This window comes from Mesoplodon mirus (genome assembly GCF_964341445.2).
Source record: "Mesoplodon mirus genome assembly, chromosome: 2".
Taxonomy (NCBI): Eukaryota; Metazoa; Chordata; class Mammalia; order Artiodactyla; family Ziphiidae; genus Mesoplodon; species Mesoplodon mirus.
The window spans coordinates 82579385-82600759 of NC_138977.1; the positions used below are offsets into that span (position 1 = coordinate 82579385).

Below are 21375 nucleotides of genomic sequence, written 5' to 3' on the forward strand. Positions count from 1 at the left end.
TCCCTGTATATACACAACACATACATTTTTCTAGGCTTCATATCTCTGGTCTTTATATTTAATGAATGAATAGTTGTCAGTAGCATTTATTATGGTAAATTCGAACTACGTAGGTATTTGGAAGGACTGTTTAGTCAAAAATAGTCTGTTCTCAGAAACATCTCAGTGTATAATATAGAACAGTAACTCATCCCCTTTATATTAATTTATTCTTCGATGTACATTAATATATAATTATTTTTAATGTCCCTTGCTGTAGTTCTATGACATTAGGACATAGCACTACACAAATCTAATTCTTTTTTAAAATTTAATTTAATTTATTTATTCGGTTGCACTGGGTCTTAGTTGCAGCACACAGACTCCTTAGTTGTGGCATGTGAACTCTTAGTTGTGGCATGCATGTAGGATCTAGTTCCCTGACCAGACATTGAACCTGGGCCCCCTGCATTGGCAGCACGGAGTCTTATCCACCGTGCCACCAGGGAAGTTCCCACAAATCTAATTCTATGATAGCCCCAGGAGGCTTAATGTTTGATAACCCCTCCCTCTCCCCCCACCCAAAGTGCCCCTGTGTTCTCATCCTCTCTCCCTGTTTCCCTCCCTCCCTCCCTCCCCCCCCCCCTGCTCTCGCTCTCTGTCTCTATCTCTATCTTATTAAGCTTTCTGCAGCCACATACACCACTCTCAAGGAACTTGACTTTTTGTGGCATCTCTTCCTCATTTCTCATTCAAGGTTATCCTTGAGGTTTATTATTCAGTTAGATTCCTATTGTGAAAACGCTATGAATATAGGTCAAGAGTAAGTCCTGTATTCTCATTTATTAAAAATTTGGGCTATGACATTAAAAAAAAATCATTGGGTCTTCATGGTTATGCTAACCAGTTCTTGTTTTTCTTTTCTGTTATTGGGAATTTTGAGGTATGGAATAGTCAGAACTGGGAAGGACTGGATACAGATTCATGAAAGTTCCTTAATCTTATCAAGAGTACACTGTTGCCATCTCTGATAATAATAACTGACCTATAATGAGTGCCTGCCATGTGCTAGGCACTGTGCTAAGTATTTTACACACATGATATTAATCACCACATTAATTGCAAGGTGAGCTGATCACATTTTACAGATGAGAAAACTGAGGCTGATGAGAGATTCAGTATCATACCTAAGGTCGCACAGCTAGTAAGTGACAGAGCCTGAATTTAACTTCAAGTTTGTCTGACTCTAAATCCTACACCTTTTTCACTACATAAAATTTGTCTCTCAGCCAGCAATCGTTTTAAATATTTGAGGAGGACTTCCCTGGTGGCGCAGTGGTTAAGAACCCGCCTGCCAATGCAGGGGACACGGGTTCGAGCCCTGATCTGGGAAGATTTCACATGCCGCGGAGCAACTAAGCCCGTGCGCCACGACTACTGAGCCTGTGCTCTAGAGCCCGCGAGCCACAACTACTGAGCCCGCGTGCCACAACTACTGAAGCCCACGCGCCTAGAGCCCGTGCTCTGCAACAAGAGAAGCCATGACAATGAGAAGCCCACGCACCACAACGAAGAGTAGCCCCCACTCACCACAACTAGAGAAAGCCCGCATGCAGCAACGAAGACCCAACGCAGCCATAAATAAATAAATTAATTAATTAAAAAAAAATATTTGAGGAGATACACAGCTATACAGAGACATCAAAAACTGAAAAAAAGAAGCAGGATTATTGGATTTCCATTTTTAAATATGGCAAATTTTAATTTTAGACTTCAAAAATTTGAAATAGAATTATAGAAGTATTAGTTAAAATTCTAAATCTAATTGTTAATGTTTCTAGTGGAAAATTGATAGTCTTGTCTTCAATGCAGTACTTACCAAGAATGGATTTTCTATTTCTAGTTTTAAGACAAAATTGGCTGCGGCATTGGCAAGATGTCGAATCAAACATGATGCCCTTTCAATTTACCACATTCTTCCAGAAACAGTTAGGAACCAGGAACTAAGGGCCTCAACTTTGCCACTTTATGCTTGGATAAATACATGTAAAATCAGGTAAGATTTCTAATCAAATTCTTTATTTAAGTCACTTGCCTTTCAAAATAATGTGATAAGAAATATTACCTTTTTAATGGTTGGGGGGCTCATCTGGGGGGAGTGATTGGGGAATCATAGTTTAGTTCAGGATTTTATCACCAGATTACCAAAAGTAATTACATAAATGTGTTAACTTTTGTCTCTGTTTTTCAACTTATTGTTGGCTAAAATTATAAATTCCATTAGATGCAATATATGCAGTGATATTTTTATTTATTGTAGGAAAAAGATTCTAGTGTTAAATACACTTTTGATGTATTATATTTGTAATTAAAACCTAATGTTATATATTTACAGCCCTGAAGAAGTTTATCATAGTTTGAAGAAAAAAGGCTATAATAAAGTCAAATCTGTGTTGCATATTGATAATAAAGTCTTTGCTGTGGATCAACATTGCTATGATGTCTTAATTTTTCCATCTCATCTTAAAAGTGATCTTCTAAATATAGATCTTTTCAAAGATTATAAACTTGTATTTCAGGTAAACTAACACTTTCATTGTGATTCTCAGTAATCCTGCTCACCCAGAGAATTCCTCCACTTAAAAATAAAACCTAACAAATTGGTTATATTTTGTATAGGTTATCAAGGAGGTTTATAAGGCCTAATTTTCACCTTGAATAAAATTAATACCCCTACAGTCCGTTTTCGTTTTATACTTTGGCATCTTTGCCCCATGTGAAGTGGGCATATTGTAAAGAACATATTCTTCCTACACACCATAGATGGGGAAACTTATTGCCTACAGCTAAAAGGCTATGTTTTTCTCTCCCAAGGGAGGATTCAAGAGAAGGCGCAATGATTCCTTTTCTTCTTTACATTTCTGGGGAAGATGCTAGTGCCATCCTGCATTTGAAAATGCAATGTGCAATACTTTCCCATTACCTCTTTACTATATTCCTACAGCTTTGATTTGTAAGATGTGTATATATAAATGGCTGTCAGTGCAGGAAGAGAATGTGAGGTATAAGGTGGTTTCAGTAGAATGAAAAATTAAAAGAAATCAGGTTAAATTAATTTTTATGTCCTTAGATTTCAATTCTTGCCTCACATTCACCTAAGTTTTGTAAGGTTTATCCCTTCATAGTACCTGCATTCTTGGGCAGAGTCTCTTGGCCTTATTTTGTTGTGACACCTTATTGAGCACTGAGATCAGTTGCAGAAACTCATCTCTCCATCCCTCTTTTATAAGCTTGTCAACCATCTTACTTTTAATCTATGTGAGCTAGCAGCCATTTAGATGACAGTGTAACGGGGAAGAAAGAATGGCAGTAGCAAATGGGTGCATTTTCATGAAGGCTTAAGAATGGGAGCTAAGGCAGGACATCAGTAATCTGTTAATCACATTTTGGGGATTTTGGCATTGCCTTATCACTGTATAACAGTTAAATGATAACAGTCATAATTTAGACTAAACAAAGGGTATTGTTTTAAATCAGTTTATATCAGTTATCTTTGTTAAGTTTATATTTTAACATATGTTAAGATCTTTTAAACTTGAATGCGTTAGGTATCTCTTCAGAATTTCTGCCAATACTTTGTTTTACCTAAGGCAAAAAGAAGTCAGTACATGCTTCTAGTCAAACCCTTCGAAATTCTAATTGTACCATTCATTATCTTGTAGGACAAATCTCGAAGTCTCGCTGTCCATTCTGTAAAGGCTTTATTAAATATGGATGATGACATCTTAATGGTCAACACAGGTTCGTGGTACACAGTTGCCCATATGTCAGTCTTAACAAATAATAATACCTCAAAAATATTTGTGTGTGGAGTACAATCACAAGCTAAGGATCCTGACCTGAAGAACCTTTTCACAAAAATGGGATGTAAAAGTATGTACAAATATTTATTTGTTTGGTGGTAATGTTCCGTAAGATTTAGAAATGTTAAAAATATTTGAATTTGTTATCTCTCGTAATATAAAACTCTATATATGAACTATACTCCTAAAACCCCCACTAATCTGTATTATATCAGGCTGTTCTTGTTGCTTAATATTGGTTAAACAACTGCAGTTTAAATTAATGAATATATTGGCATTTTGGTATATTGCTTGACATTTAACTACTGCATAATTTGAGTTTCAAACAATAATTAAAGTAAGTGGTAGAAATTGTCATCTTTTAATAAATAAGAACACAACCACAGGAGTTCTTAAGGGACAAAGTTAATATCTAGGACCAGAGGCTAAGTCCTTAAGCTTCTTAGTTTTGAAGAATTTTTCCATTGGATCATGCTGTGACAAAAGATAACATTTCATTATAGGTTCAGTGAAGCTGAAAAACTAAACGAATCTTTTGATAGATTCACCCGGGTCAGCGAGATGATAAGTAGAATTCAGGCCTTGACATGGAGAGGTAGACTGGTAAATACTCAGGATTTCATTGGAGCACAGAAGTATACCCTGGGTAGTGATCAGTCCTCTGATGAATTGAAGCCCAAATTCCAGTCATCTCAATTCCCAATTGGATTAAGGTGATCTGGGATTGCCAGAGGCAAAAGTAAATTCTCTCTGGAAGAAAGTAACATCATCCTGGATCTCATATTATCTCCTATTTTTTTTTAAATGCTGTGTCTGGCACTCAAAAAAAAAATCAGACAAAATAGAAGAAAGATGTGAGTGAAATAAAGAGAAAAATACTGCAATAGAAGCAAACCCACAAAAGGTCCAGGTATTGGAGGTATCAGATGTGGACTTTAACTATGATTAATATGCTGAAGAGACTAAATGACAAACTGCAGAATTTCAGCAGAGAACTGGAAACTATAATTTTTAAAAAACTCAGAAGAAAATTCTAGAATTGAAAAACACAATATGTGAAATTAAGAAATAAACAGATAGAGTTAACAGTAGGTTAAAACTAAAAGAAGGAATAAGTGAACTGATCAGTTAGAAGAAACTATCCAGACTGAAGCATCAGGAGACAAAAGGATGACTAATATGGAAGAGACCATAAAATACACATGAGATTCAGTGATCCAGTGATCTCAGGTATGTTGTGATTGGGAACCCAGAAAGGAGAAAAGGAACTGGGAAGAAACAATATGTGAAATTCGGACTGGGAGTTTTTAAAAATTGATTAAAGTCACAGATTCAAGAAGCCCTATGAACTCCAATAAAAATAAATGTGTAAAAAACATAGTAGGCACATCATAGCATAATTGCTGAAAACCAAAGACAAAGAACAATATTCAAAGCAGCCAGGGAAATAATACATACTACCTTCGATGAGATAGCAGTAAAACTAAAAATTAACTTTCAACAGAAACAACTGAGGCCAGAGACAAACAGTATCTTCATAGTGCAGAAATAAAATGTCAGGCTAGATTTCTATACTCAGCAAAAATTTCCTTTGAAGTAAAGACACTCTCAGAAAAAGAGAGTGAGTTTGTTACCAGCAGATACAATAAAGGCTTTACTAAAGATTATTGTTTGAGTAGAAGGAATATTATCTCATACAGAAGGTTGTAGATGCTGGAGGAAATGAAGAGCAATGGAAAAGGTCAGTACATAGGTAAATCTAAATAATTGTAGTCTAGTGTCTTGTGGGACTGTAAACTAATGTCTTGTGGAGCTAACAATATTTGTGTTATATGTAATTAAAATACATTACAACAATGGCACATAGTTTAGAGAAGGAAATGGAATTAATGTGTTCTATCATTGTTGCTTTGTCTAAGAAATGATAAAAGTAGTAAATTATTAAGTCATTGGTATGTGTTATAATATCAGGGGCAAACAATAAACAAATAATAAAAGAATGTAAAACTAATAGCTAAGGGGGAGGGGTGGAATATGGAATTGGAATCACCATAGTAATGTATAAAAGGAAAGACAAATAGAAAGGAAGTAAGTAGATTAAACTTTAAAAAATATGTATTTATAAATCAATAAGTAAACATATTAGATATGCATGACTAATACTTGAATTACAAGACAAAGAACATCAATACTGGATTTTTAAAGATCAACTTTAAAATGCTATTTATAAGAGATACCCCTTACATAAAAGGATATTTAAAAAAAAAACCTAGAAGGACAGAAAAAGATATTCAGTGAACATACTAACAAAAAGAGCTACAGACAAAGTAGTGCTATGTCAAGAAAACTTACTAGAAATATAGCATGTTTAAGTCATCAGGAAAATATACCAGTACTAAGAAGTATGTACATAATAACATAGTCTCAACATATATAAAGCCACATTATCTAGAAACAGCAGATAAAATGCTCTGTATATAGAAAATTCTAAAGAATCCATGAAAAAATACAGATTTAATGCAATCCCTATACAAACCCTAGCTGGCTTTTTTGCAGAAATTGACATTCTGTTCTAAAATTCACATGGAAATCCAAGGGACCTGGAGTAGCCAAAGCAGTCTTGAAAAAGAACAAAGTTTTAGGACTCACACTTCCTGATTTCAAAATTCACTACACAGCTTTAGAAATCAAGACAATGTGGGACTGGCATAAAGATAAACATGTAGATCAGTGGATAGAATTGAGAATCCAGAAGTAAAATCTTACATTTACGGTCAATTGATTTTTGACAAGTGCGCCAAGACCATTCAACAAGGGAAGAATAGTCTTTTCAACAAATGGTGCTGGGATAACTGGATATCCATGTGCAAAAGAATGAAGTTGGACCCTTACTTCAAATCATATACAAAAATTAACTCAAACTGGATCAAAGACCTAATTATAAGAGGTAAAACTATAAAACTTCTAGAAGAAAACACAGGGGTAAAACTTTGTGACTTTGAATTTGGCAGTGGTTGTTTAAACACCAAAAGCACAACAAAAGAAAAGGTAAATTGAACTTCATCTAAATGAAAAACTTTTGTTCTTCAAAGGTCACTATCAAGAAAGTGAAAAGACAACCCACAGAATGGGAGAAAATATTTGCAAATCATATATGTAATAAGGGGCTTGTATCTAGAATATGTAAACAATAATAAGACATATATCACAATTTAAAAATGGGTAAAGTATATTAATTTAATTCAGCTCTTCAAGAAAAAAGTTTATAAAACAGTTCAGTTATCAGTAATGGACAGGGAGATATTACTACAGATCCTAGAGACATTTAAAACATAATAAAAAATACTATGAGCAAACTTGAACATTTAGATGACATTGGCATATTCCTAGAACAACACAACTTACCAAAACTGACAGAAGAAGAAATAGAAAATCTGAATACTCTTGTATCTATTAAGATCTTAAAATTAGTGGATATAAATGTCTATTAAATTCATAATTGAAAATCTCCCCACTCACAAAGCAAAAAATTTAAAAACCTTTAGTCCTTTAAGGAAGAAATAATACTCTTTCAGAGAATAGAAAAAGAAGGATTACTTCCCAGTTAATTTATAACCTTAATATCAAAAACTTGAAATGGATATTAAAGGAAGGAAAATTATAGGCTAGTGCCACTCATTAGCACATTTGTAAAAAGTGTTAGCTAGCTGAAATAAGTATTAGCAAACTGTATTTAGAAATATATAAGAATAATACATTATAAATAAGCTGGATTCTAGGAATACAAAGTTGGTTTAACTCTTAAAAATCAATTTATGTTATCATGTTAATAGGAGAATAATTTTATGGTCATCTCAATAGATGCAGAAAAGAAATTTGATAAAGTTTAACATTCATTCATTATATATATACACAGCAAATACCATACTTGATGGCATATTTAAAGCTTTCTGGTATCCGGGATTAGATAAGCATGTCTGCCATCACCACTTCTTTTTTTTTTTTTTTTTTTTTTTTTTGCGAAACGCGGGCCTCTCACTGTTGTGGCCTCTCCCGTTGCGGAGCACAGGCTCCGGACGCACAGGCTTAGCGACCATGGCTCACGGGCCCAGCCTCACGGGTCCAGCCGCTCCGCGGCATGTGGGATCCTCCCGGACCAGGGCACGAACCCACGTCCCCTGCATCGGCAGGTGGACTCTCAACCACTGCGCCACCAGGGAAGCCCAGCCATCACCACTTCTAATCAACATTGTACTAGGAACCATAGGCAGTACAGTAAGGAAGGAAAAGAAGAAATAGAAGATTGGAAAGGAAGAAATAAAATTGTCTTTAATTTATAGGTGACATGATTATATATGTGGAAAATACAAAGTAATCTATAAACTATAGATTTCACGTATGCCTTTTTTAAATTAATTTTTATTGGGGTATGGTTGATTTACAATGTTGTGTTAATTTCTGCTGTACAGCAAAGTGAATCAGTTACACGTATGACTTTTGCAGTGTTGCTAGATACAAGGTCAGCATACAAATTCAGTTTTCATACACCAATAACAAAAATTTGAAAATGAAGCAGATACCTTTTACAATGAACAAAAAAACATAAAACGTTTAGGAATACATCTCATAAAACTTATGGAACATTATTGAAAGAAAGAAAGAAGACCTAAATAAATGGAAACAACAGACCATGTTCATGAATTGAAATACTAAATGTCATAAAGATGTTTCCTCTCCAAGTTGATCTGTATAGATTCAATTCAATCCTCTTGATGCTACAGGATATTAAGGAAGAGAAGGTCTTTTTATTTTTTATTTATTTATTTATTTATTTATTTATTTATTTTTTTGTGGTACGCGGGCCTCTCACTGTTGTGGCCTCTCCCGTTGCGGAGCACAGGCTCTGGACGCGCAGGCTCAGCGGCCATGGCTCACGGGCCCAGCCACTCTGCGGCATGTGGGATCCTCTCGGACCGGGGCACGAACCCGTGTCTCCTGCATCGGCAGGCGGACTCTCAACCACTGCGCCACCAGGGAAGCCCGAAAAGGTCTTTTTAGTAAATGGTGCTGGGAAAAAATGACCCTTGCTTCACACTATCTACACAAATCTAGAATCTAGAATGTATTATAGGAGAAAACTTCTTGACTGGGGTTGGTAAAGATTTCTTAAACAGGGCACATAAAGCACTCATCATAAAAGAAAAGATTGATAAATTGGACTACAGTAAAATTTTTTTAAATTTAAGGACTTCTATGCATTAAGAGAGTACAAAGGCAAACTGTAGAGAGGGAATATATAAACTGATGAAGTTTTTTTTTGCCACAGTGTACAAAGAATTCTTACAAATTAACAATAAAAAAGACAGCCCAGTTGGAAAATGTGCAAGAGACATGACCAGGCATTTCACAAAAGAGGGTATACAAATACCAAAAAAACTTATGTAAAAGTACCTTAACCCCATTAGTAATCAGGGAAATGCAGTTCAAATCACAACTTACCACCACATATCCACAGAATGATTAAAATTAAAAAGATGGCAGTACCATGTGCTGGCAAGGTAAGGAGCATTAGGAATGCTCAAACACCGTTGGTTGGACTGTAAATTTGTACAGTGACTTTGGAAAACTAGCATTAATCACTAAAATTGAAAAAATACATGCCCTATGATCCAGCAGTTCCAGGTTTATTACCCCTTTGAATTTTTACCTAGTTAACCAGAGAGAATAGGGACCACTGGGTAACCAAGCAGTAGAGGAAAGGAAGTTTCTTCTTTTAGAAGCATTCCAGGTGATAAATGAAAAAGGGAAGACGGGAGTAGAATATGACTATTTTGCAACCCCTTTGCTGGTACCATAAAGGCAATTTAATGGATGAATGTGACGCCACTTGTGAAGTAGTTTTATGCTCCTCACCCACCAAGAAAAAAAAAAGAGCTTGAATCTAATTAAGCTCTAAAGATCTAGCTACTAATAAACTACACTTTAGGAAAGTAATTAGCAAAATCCAGACTGCGGGAAACTCTAGTAGTACAAAAAAAACATGTTTCATTTAGAAATAAATGATAAGAAAAAATGGAGAGGGTACCTATAAACAAAAAGAAATTTAAAATAAGACATCAACTAATTGCAATGTATGTACCTTATCTAAATCCTGATTTAAACAAACTGTAAAAAAAAATTTGACAAGTGTGAGACTATTGGAAAATTTGAGCCACGATTGTATGCCATTATTATTTGATGATAATAAGGAATTACTTTTAAAAATATATGGGGTTGTATTTTTAAAGGGGTTCTTATCTTTTAGAGATATATGGTGAAATATTTTATAGATTCAAAATAATATGGGGGAGTGGAAGTGGGTGTGGATATAGATGAAACAAGATTGGGCATGAATGGTTCATTGTTGAAGCACCATAACGGGTACTTGAGAATTGATTACATATTATGTCTATTTTTGACACAATATGTTTAAACTTTTATAATAAAAAGTTAAAAATAGGGGAAAAAAGAAAAAGGCCCACTTGATTAAAAAATTTTTTTCAAAAGAGACAGAATAGAAAGAGGGAAGAATTGATCAGATAAGAGAAGGGTTGGGTAGGGCAATTTCAAGAGTGACTCCTCAGCAGATGCGGGGAATGGGAGCCGTTGCAGAAGTGAAGGGGTGGCCCTGAGATAGGGTCACAGATAGTTATAACCTGAGGGAAGGCAGACACTCTTAAACTAAATTATAAGGTCCCTGAGGACCTTTAGACTGTGGCTAAATAAAAATTATAAAATGCTAAGTGAAAATATAAATGCTAATAAAAATTTTTTTTCTGGGAAAAATAGAATATAAAAGGGGTTAAAAAATGGGAAGGGAAGTAACCAATACTGAGCATTTACTGTATACTAGGCACCATGCTAAGCCTAACTACTTTATCTCAATCTTCACTATAATTAGATGAGGTGTAGGCTTTGTTATCCCATTTTACAAATAAGGAGATTGAGGCTTACAGAGATTGTCACAGATAGGAAATAGTGAAGTTGGGAGTCAAACTTGGGTATTTCTGCCTCTAAAAGCCATTTCCCTCCACTATACCATACTGCTTTAAATGGAATCTGAAGTTCAGAATGGAAAATTTAAATTATATTTTATGTAGAAGATATTTAAACTTCAAAATCATTCTCTCAAGTAAAGGAGAAAACTCTATTAAGAGAATTCACGCATTAACTTTAGGATGTTATCAGAAAATAATCCTCTTTTCTGACTGCATTAAAATGACGTTTTGTGGGGTTGAGGATTTAAAAATGAACAGTGATAAATAGATATAATTACATACTGCATTAAGACTTTTAATTAATATTTTTACATACATTTTCTGTGTTTTTTCTCCCAGATATTGAAATACTTCATGAGACATTTATTAACCTTGAGTCAGAGGATCATAGGTTACAGAAAGTTAAAGTGATTCTGCTGCTACCTCGTTGTTCAGGACTGGGTGTTAGCAATCCAGTAGACTTTATTTTAACTGAGCATGAAGGTACTTGCTTTAATTTTTAATTTCTAAGTTATTGAAATTTTAATATTTTTAAAATGAAATTATTTAAAATCATTAAGATGACATATCAGATACATCTGATTAATGAATCACTACCATATATAAAGCACTTATTATGGATAAAGTATTTTACATTCATTACCTCATTTAATCTTTATTATACCAGTTCTGTGAGATATGGGCAAGGGGAATATTCAAAATGTTCAATAATTAGAGTGATGTAGGCAATCAGAACAGATGCCAGTATGCTATTCTGGTATATACCAGAGCTCAGAATATAGGCATTAACATTTATCAGCATTTTATAGATAAAAAAACTGAGACTCAGAAAGATTCATTCGTTTTTATGAAGTCACATAACTAGTTGGTAAGAGAGCTAGGATTCAGATTTAGATCTGCCTGACTAGAGTCTGTGCTTCAAGATGATCCCAATTAAATCATGATCAGACTATTTCAAACTCAAGACTTCTTTAACCCCCAGTATGTATGTTTTATGATACGAATATCTCAGATTAAATATTCTGAGAATATTTTATTTGCTTCTTTAATAAATTAAGAGATATTATTTAACATTAACATTTATTGAGCACTTATGTATAAGGCACTGAACTAAATACTTTGCTTGGATTATTTTATCAAATCCTCACAAGAACTCAATGAATTGGTTACTCATTATTTCTCTTTTATAAATATGGAATCTGAGTCTCAAGAGAGGTTGAAGCCTCTCAGAGTCTTTTGACTGGTAAGTGTCAGAGCCTGGATTCAAACACTACTGCTCTGACTCTGGCCCTTTGAATCATGCTCTTAATCACAGCATGTTAACTGAAATTGCTTCTTACTCTAATTCCTTGTTTATAGTGAAAGGCATAGGTACGGTTAACTAGAATATTAAACAATGAAGACATTCCACCAACATTCAGTATACGTTGAGTAACTGTTTTCTATTTCTAGCAAGGACAGAATCTAAAATGAAGAAAAAGTAATTGAGGGAAAGAAACTAATATATATGGAGCGCAACTATGCCCCAGTCAATATCTAGGAAGTGTTCATGCATTATAACTTAATATTCACAATAACTTTGTGAGGATAGTGTTATTTAATTATCTCTCTTTTATAAAGGGGAAAAAACCCCCCAAGATTCAGACAAATTTAGCAAGTTGCCTGAGGTCATGTAGCTAGATTCAAAGCTGGGATTCAAGTTTAGATTAGTTAGCACATTCCACTATACTACACTATAGAAAGAATTCCACTATACCAGTGGTCCCCAACCTCTTTGGCACCAGCGACTGGTTCCGTAGAAGACAGTTTTTCCATGGACCGGTGGTTGGGGTGGGGGGATCGTTTCGGGATGATTCAAGCACACTACATTTTTGTGCGCTTTTTTTTTTTAATTTTAAAAATTTATTTATTTATTTTTGGCTGTGTTGGGTCTTCGTTGCTGCGCACGGGCTTTCTCTAGTTGTGGCGAGCGGGGGCTACTCTTCGTTGTGGTGTGCGGGCTTCTCATTGCGGTGGCTTCTCTTGTTGCAGAGCATGGGTTCAAGGCATGCAGGCTTCAGTAGTTGTGGCACACGGACTCAGTAGTTTTGATTCATGGGCTCTAGAGTGCAGGTTCAGTAGTTGTGATGCACAGGCTTAGTTGCTCTGCTTAGTTGCTTAGTTGCTCTTAGTTGCTTAGATCTTCCCGGACCAGGGCTCAAACCCGTGTCCCCTGCATTGCCAGGCTGATTTTTAACCACTCTGCCACCAGGGAAGTCCAGCAGGCGGATTCTTAACCACTGCGCCACTAGGGAAGTCCTTATTGTACACTTTATTTCTATTATTGTTACATTGTAATATATAATGAAATAATTATACAACTCACCATAATGCAGAATCAGTGGGAGCCCTGAGCTTGTTTTCCTGCAACTAGATGGTCCCATCGGGGGATGATGGGAGACAGTGACAACGAAAGTGTGTTGCTTATGTCCAGTCTACTCCATAAGATGCAGCTTAATTGTCACTTGCCACTCACTGATAGGGATTTTTTTTTTAACATCTTTTTTGGAGTATAATTGCTTTACAACGGTGTGTTAGTTTCTGCTTTATAACAAAGTGAATCAGTTATACATATACATATGTTCCCATATCTCTTCCCTCTTGCGTCTCCCTCCCTCCCACCCTCCCTGTCCCCCCCCCCCCCGCCTCTAGGTGATCACAAAGCACTAAGCTGATCTCCCTGTGCTATGCGGCTGCTTCCCACTAGCTGTTTTACATTTGGTAGTGCATATATGTCCATGCCACTCTATCACTTAGTCACAGCTTACCCTTCCCCCTCCCCATATCCTCAAGTCCATTCTCTAGTAGGTCTATGTCTTTATTCCCATCTTGCCTCTAGGTTCTTCGTGACCTTTTTTTTTTTTCCTTAGATTCCATATATATATGTGTTAGCATACGGTATTTGTTTTTCTCTTTCTGACTTAATTTACTCTGTATGACAGACTCTAGGTCCATCCACCTCACTACAAATAACTCAATTTCATTTCTTTTTATGGCTGAGTAATATTCCATTGTATATATGTGCCACATCTTCTTTATCCATTCATCTGTTGATGGACACTTAGGTTGCTTCCATGTCCTGGCTATTGTAAATAGAGCTGCAATGAACATTGTGGTACATGACTCTTTTTGAATTATGGTTTTCTCAGGGTATATATGCCCTGTAGCGGGATTGCTGGGTCGTATGATAGTTCTATTTTTAGTTTTTTAAGGAACCTCCATACTGTTCTCCATAGTGGCTGTATCAGTTTACATTCCCACCAACAGTGCAAGAGGGTTCCCTTTTCTCCACACCCTCTCCAGCATTTATTGTTTGTAGATTTTTTGATGATGGCCATTCTGACTGGTGTGAGGTGATATCTCATTGTAGTTTTGATTTGCATTTCTCTAATGATTAATGATGTTGAGCATTCTTTCATGTGTTTGTTGGCAATCTGTATAACTGATAGGGATTTGATGAGTCTGCAAGCAATTGATTTATTATGGTCTCTGTGCAGTCAAACCTCTCTGCTAATGATAATCTGTATTTGCAGCCGCTCCCCAGCACTAGCATCACTGCCTCAGCTCCACCTCAGATCACCAGGCATTAGATTCTCATAAGGAGCGCGCAACCTAGATCCCTCGCATGTGCAGTTCACAGTAGGGTTCACATTCCGATGAGAATCTAATGCTGCCCCTGATCTGACAGGAGGTGGAGCTCAGGCGGTAATGTGAGTGATGGGGAGAGGCTGTAAATACAGATGAAGCTTCACTCTCTTCGCCCACTGCTCACCTCCTGCTGTGTGTCGCCCAGTTCCTAACAGGCCATGGACCACTACTGGTCCGTGGCTGGGGGCCGGGGACCCCTGCACTATACCACACAATTTTTAACTGGGCTTATACTGAACTATGTGGAATTCTGTCTTGCTACAGAAAATTTCTTTCCAAGACTAACCAACTCAGATGGGAGTATGGTAGACTGAGAAAATTCCCACACTAACTTTGGGAAATGATAAAAGAAGAATTAGATTTTGAAAGAAGAGGGGACGAAATAGCTGCACCTACAATAAGCATTCCAGTTAAGAGAACTAGAGCTTAGAACTACTGTAAGACTCTGGCCTTATCCTGGGTCATCTTGAAGTGGGAATGCAGAACAAAATAAACCATAGGTAAAAATCATTTAGAGGCTGGGGTGTGGGTGAAGCACAAAGGTAACTACAAATGACAAAAAGAGGGAAAGTAAAAAGTTTCCTAGATATTGGTAATACTTTGAAATCCTTGAAGAGGTGGCCGGATAAGCCAAGAAGTGGTCTTTGGAAAACCTGGAAAAAAGGAGGGTTTTGAAGGAAACTGTACTTTGATGAGGTAATAGCCAGAGCAAATAAGGAACTGCTGACCTAGTGGTTATGGTAGAAATATTAGTCATAAATTTAGTGAGGATGAATCCAAAAGAGTTAGATTCGTGAGAAATCATGAATTAGTTTGAAAAACAATTTAACATTGGAAAACATTACAACCAATTTTAGAATGTTTATCATAAAAATTATCATATTTGAGGAATGTATGAAGTCGATCTCTGCTAACAACTTGGAATTATTTTAAAATGGGGTGAAGAGGTAAGCTGATATGGTTTTAGAGTATAATAATGTATAAATAGTCCTTTAAAAAGTGATGAAAGAGGGCTTCCCTGGTGGTGCAGTGGTTGAGAGCCCGCCTGCCGATGCGGGGGACACGGGTTCGTGCCCCGGTCCGGGAAGATCCCACATGCCGCGGAGCGGCTGGGCCCGTGAGCCATGGCCGCTGGGCCTGCGCGTCTGGAGCCTGTGCTCCGCAACGGGAGAGGCCAGAACAGTGAGAGGCCCGCATACCGCAAAAAAAAAAAAAAAAAAGTTCCAGAAATTTAAAGAATTACTCTAAGAATTTCTTTCTCTTTCTTTCTTTCTTTCTATTAATTTTATTTATTTATTTTTGGCTGCATTGGGTCTTTGTTGCTGCACACGGGCCCTCTAATTTTTTCTTCCTAAATTTCTTTCAGTAAGTTAATGTTTTTAACTGTATCCTTTTGTGTTCTTTCTTACTCAGATCTGACTATAGCCCATCAGTTTCTACCTTGGAAAATAAATCTTTTTTCCCTCTGTTAGTACCCAGACTGACTGACTGTATTCTGTTTTTTATGCCTAAATGACTTATTTTGGCTGGTTGGATGACTATATCATAAGAACTTGCAGAAAAAAGGAAAAATAATATTAAAACTAAGCAAAATTACCTTTATCAATTCAGTTTTTAAGTCAGTATTTTTATAATACTGCCTATTTATTTATTTATTTTAAAAATTTTATTTATTTTTATTAATTTATTTTTGGCTGGGTCTTCTTTGCTGTGTGCGGACTTTCTCCAGTTGCAACGAGCGGGGGCTGTTCTTCATTGCAGTGCACGGGCTTCTCATTGCAGTGGCATCTCTTGTTGCAGAGCATGGGCTCTAGGCATGTAGGCTTCAGTAGTTGTGGCATGCAGGCTTTAGTAGTTGTGGCTCGCGGGCTCCAGAGCACAGGCTCAGTAGTTGTGGTTCATGGGCTTAGTTGCTCCGTGGCATGTGGGATCTTCCCAGACCAGGGCTTGAACCCGTGTCCCTTGCATTGGCAGGTGGATTCTTAACCACTGTGCCACCAGGGAAGTCCCCTGCCTATTTATTTTTAATAAATATTTTCCATGAAAACTGTCATTAATAGGGAAAATGATTAAAATATTAAATAATGTGATAATAGCAATATATGAAAAACATCTAATAGTGATATATTTAAAAGCATTTATTTCCTTTTAGATACAGGTTTACTTAAGGATTTCTCTCAAGGAGGCCCATCAGAAGATAAACTTCATGTTCTTGCTCAACAACAATATGAACAGCTAACACATGCAATGAAATGTAAGTTTGTTATCAGTGTAATCTGAAAATATGTTGTAAGTCTTAGAAACATTAATACCTCATTTATCTATTATATTCAGGCAATGATGTGTGAACCATAAGTGAATTTTTCAGAACACTCAGTTCCTTCAAATAACAAAATATTTATTTTTACCAATTTAATTCTCAAAAATATATGCTTTACTATCATTTTAAACATAGGTTAGCAACAATAATTTACAGTTTTCTTTAATGCTGAAGTAAAATAATTACATACATCCATTGTTGTATAGTTTCATCTTCTTTATTTCTTTTCTTTGGCTTCTTACTCGATGTAATTTTTCTGTTGTCATTGTGCCTGCCCCTAACTCTTCTATAATCCCAATTTTAATCAAACTCTTACTTCTCTTAGTACTAAAAAGAGAACAGAGAGATGCAATTACAGATAAAGCCTAGATCTCTTTAAGTCTGAGTAACAAGGCTCTTTAAGTATTTATATTATTGCTTCAATCACTGCATTTAGATTTTGAGTACCATTTAGATTTTGAGTACCAATGCCCTTCTACACATAGATATGGAAATCTAGAAGTCTCTGAGAAATTATATAAACTTTAATTAATTCAGTGCATGTTTATCAAATGCCTACTCTGGGTCAGATATTAAGCTGGTTGTTAGGGATATGAGTGTGGATAAATCCTGACCTCCAAAGGCTCAAAGGTAAGTATAGAGTATAGATGATTTAATATATAAAGATATAACATATGTAAAGTAGAAATAAGGCAAAATAGAAAACACAGAGGAGTTCTGCCCCTTTAATTGATGTTATTAAAAATATTAATTTGAATATGATAGTATGTATATGATCTATGAAATGAGTTGATTGGAAGATGAGGAAGTTGATAAATAATGCATTTTTAAACTTCTTTCTCTGATTACTCTATTTAAAGTTACAGGATAATCTTTTGAAACTAACTGTCCTCCGTATCTGCTTTGATTTGCTCTATAGCATTTGTCACTTCCTAATGCTATATGTGTGTGTGTGTGTGTGTGTGTGTGTGTGTGTGTGTATTTTTTTTTTACTTGGGCTGTGCCACTGCTTGGCATGCAGGATCTTAGTTCCCCAACCAGGGATCGAACCTGGGCCTCTGGCAGTGAGACCACTGAGTCCTAACCACTGGACCACCAGGGAATTCCCTAATTTTCTTATTTATTTATGTCTTATGTCAATGAAACATAGAAAATAAGCTCCCTGGGGCAGGGATTTTTGTGTGTGTATATTGAATGGTGAGAACACTGCCTAGCACATAGTAGGTGCTCAGTAAGTGTGAATAAGTGAACAAGTTGCAGGTAGTAAGATTACCTCATTTTACAGTTGAAGAATTGGAGAGTTAAGTAATTTTCCCAGGTTCATACTCAGTAAGTTATAGAATTGGGATTCACGTCTAAGTCTGTCTGTTTCTAGAGTCCTTTTAACTAGTTACGTGATATGGCTTGTGGAACAAGAGCTGGGAGTGTCAAGCTTATTATGGTAATCTGCAGTATTTATTTGTTTGTGTTTGTAATTAGGTTGGTCACATTGATTAGATTTCCATACAATCCAGTTAGATTTACTTTATTTATTGGCCACAGACTGCATTACTAATACATGCTTTAAAGGGGAGCCATGCAAGCATCTATAGAAATAATTCCCATCAAAACCATGTGGTATTAGTACAGACAGACGTTTGAAAACATAACAGATTTGTTTAGGATTGTTAATGGGGTCATTATATTAATTCCATCTTCTTTAAATGTAGTTACTAGAGCTCAAGCAGTTGTTTACTGCACATGTTCAGTTTATCCAGAAGAAAATGAAGATGTTGTGAAGAAAGCACTGGAATTTCAAGACCACAGGACTAAAGTACAATCTTATAGGTAAGAAAGGAAGAATCCTTCTAAACACTTCAACCAGTTGTTTTTGAAAGTGAAAAATTTTGATTTTCTGAGTTAGAAGTAGAAGACGTTTCAGTTCCTTTTTATTAGACTTTAATATGACCAAATAGCCTAACTTCTTACAACTTTAAAGTAGATTCTGTAAAGCCTTTACAATGGCTTGGCATGTGCATTCTCTTGTACACTAAAAGATTCTTGTTTTTGTTGTTATTGTTAAATAAGGCTAAAGGCATTTGGGCTTTGACTTGATTGATTTCTGGATAAATTGGGTATAAACTTTATACCCTGAGTTTTAGATACATCTGTGCTTCAGTAGAAGAAAAGTAAGAGTATAAAATAACCTTAGAAAATAGAGAGAAAATTGGATGTTTATTATCTGAAAACATGTGTTTCTTAGACCCATTTAGCCTTTGGCACCCACAGGGACTAAGATAAGAATAGCTTGAAAAACCATAGTAGCTTCTGGGTAAAATGCTATAATAAACTAGGGGCAGAGAAGAAAAACAGTAATACTCCATCCAAACTCTGGATGTCAAGATAAGGAGTACATTTAAGATTACTATATGATACCAATTAGTTCTTCAAGACTGTGACAATTAATAAGGTATTTAAAAATGTCTCCTATTTTTTACTTATTTCTCCTGTTCTGAACTTTTCCTGTAATTCTTATAGTAGCATCTTAATATGTATATGGTTTGCTCTCTCCTTTTAATTTGATATTTTTCCTTTGCCAGTTCACAGGTGGACATGTTTGTTAACCACATCCGTATTTCCCTTCTTACTTTGCTTCCTTATTTAGTAATTCTTGTTGGTAGCTAACAGCCAACCTTTTTTCTGCCGTCTTCTCAACACAGCATTAACTAAATCTCCCATCTAGTGGCTAAGAGAATTATTGCAGGTATATGACCAAAATTGTTAGTGTGGATGACTCTTGATTTGTCTGTCAGGGATAAGGTTCTAAGAATGTAATATGGCAAAAATAGAGGAACATCTCCACACCCTCTCTAGCATTTATTATGTGTAGACTTTTTGATGACAGCCATTCTGACCAGTGTGAGGTGATGCTTCATTGTGGTTTTGACTTGCATTTCTGTAATAATTAGCGACATTGATCATCTTTTCATGTGCCTACTGGCCATCTGTATGTCTTCTTTGGAGAAATGTCTATTAAGGTCTTCTGCCAGTTTTTTGATTGGGTTATTTGTTTTTTTGTTAAGTTGGATGAGCTGTTTGTATATTTTGGAAATTAAGTCCTTGTTGGTTGCATTGTTTGCAAATATTTTCTCCCATTCCTTAGGTTGTCTTTTCATTTTTTTAATGGTTTCCCTTGCTGTGCAAAAGCTTGTAAGTTTGATTAGGTCCCATTTGTTTATTTTTGTTTTTATTTCTATTGCCTTGGGAGACTGATATAAGAAAATACTGCTACAATTTCTGTCAGAGAATGTTTTGCCTATGTTCTCTTCTAGGAGTTTTATGGTGTCAAATCTTATATTTAGGTCTTTAAACCATTTTGAGTTTATTTTTGTGTATGTTGTGAGAGAGTGTTGTAATTTCATTGATTTACAGGTAGCTGTCCAGCTTTCCCAATACCTCATCAACAAGTCTTCAAGACAGACTGTCTTTTCTCCATTGTATATTCTTGCCTGTTTTGTCAAAGATTAATTGATCATAGGTTTGTGGGTTTATTTCTGGGCTGTCTGTTCTGTTCCACTGAACTATATGTCTGTTTTTGTGCCAACAGCACACTGTTTTGATTACTGTAACTTTGTAGTATAGTCTGAAGTCTGGAGGGTTATGCCTCCTGCTTTGTTCTTTTCCCTCAGGATTGCTTTGATAATTCTGGGCCTTTTGTGGTTCCATATACATTTTAGGATTATTTGTTTTAGTTCTGTGAAAAATGTCATGGGTATTTTGATAAGGATTGCATTAAATCTGTAGATTGCTTTGAGTAGTATGGCCATTTTAAAAATATTAATTCTTCCAATCCAAGTGCATGGGATATCTTTCCATTTCTTTGAATCATCTTCAGTTCCTTTATCAAAGTTTTATAGTCTTCAGCATATAGGTGTTTACTGCCTTGATTGAGTTTATTCCTAGGTATTTTTTTGATGCAGTTTTAAACAGGATTTTTTTTTACTTTCTGAAATTGCATTGTTAGTGTAAAGAAATGCAACAAATTTCTGTTTATTAATCTTGTATCCTACTACCTTGCTGAATTCATTTATTCTTATAGTTTTTGTGTGGAGACTTTAGGGTTCTCTATATAGAGTATCATGTCATCTCTAAATAGTGACAGTTTTACCTCTTCCCTTCCAATTTGGATACCTTTCATTTCTTTTTCTTATCTGATTGTTGGGGCTAGGACTTCCAATACTATGTTGAGTAGAAGTGGTGAAACTGGGCATCCTTGTCTTGTTCCTGAATTTAGTGGGAAGACATTCAGCTTTTCACTGTTGAGTATTATGTTGGCTGTGGGTTTGTCATAAATGGCTTTTATTATGTTGAAATGTTCCCCCTATACCCACTTCTGTGACAGTTTTTATCAAGAATGGGTGTTGAGGGGCTTCCCTGGTGGTGCAGTGGTTGAGAGTCTGCCTGCCGATGCAGGGGACACGGGTTCGTGCCCCGGTCCAGGAAGATCCCA

The 21375-nt window shown here is 35.8% G+C and overlaps 1 protein-coding gene across 1 annotated transcript in view; it reads left to right on the top strand.

Annotated features, from left to right (window-relative positions):
• The window catches only part of NSUN7 (NOP2/Sun RNA methyltransferase family member 7), a gene marked incomplete at its 3' end in the record, with an annotated part of 57832 nt that overhangs the window by 19324 nt on the left and 17133 nt on the right, over positions 1–21375 (top strand). The window contains exons 4-9 of the mRNA XM_082637472.1: positions 1883–2035; positions 2375–2558; positions 3702–3912; positions 11219–11362; positions 16719–16820; positions 18596–18713. Of these exons, the coding sequence (XP_082493598.1) occupies positions 1883–2035; positions 2375–2558; positions 3702–3912; positions 11219–11362; positions 16719–16820; positions 18596–18713 (912 nt within the window). The remainder of the gene's footprint in view (positions 1–1882; positions 2036–2374; positions 2559–3701; positions 3913–11218; positions 11363–16718; positions 16821–18595; positions 18714–21375) is intronic.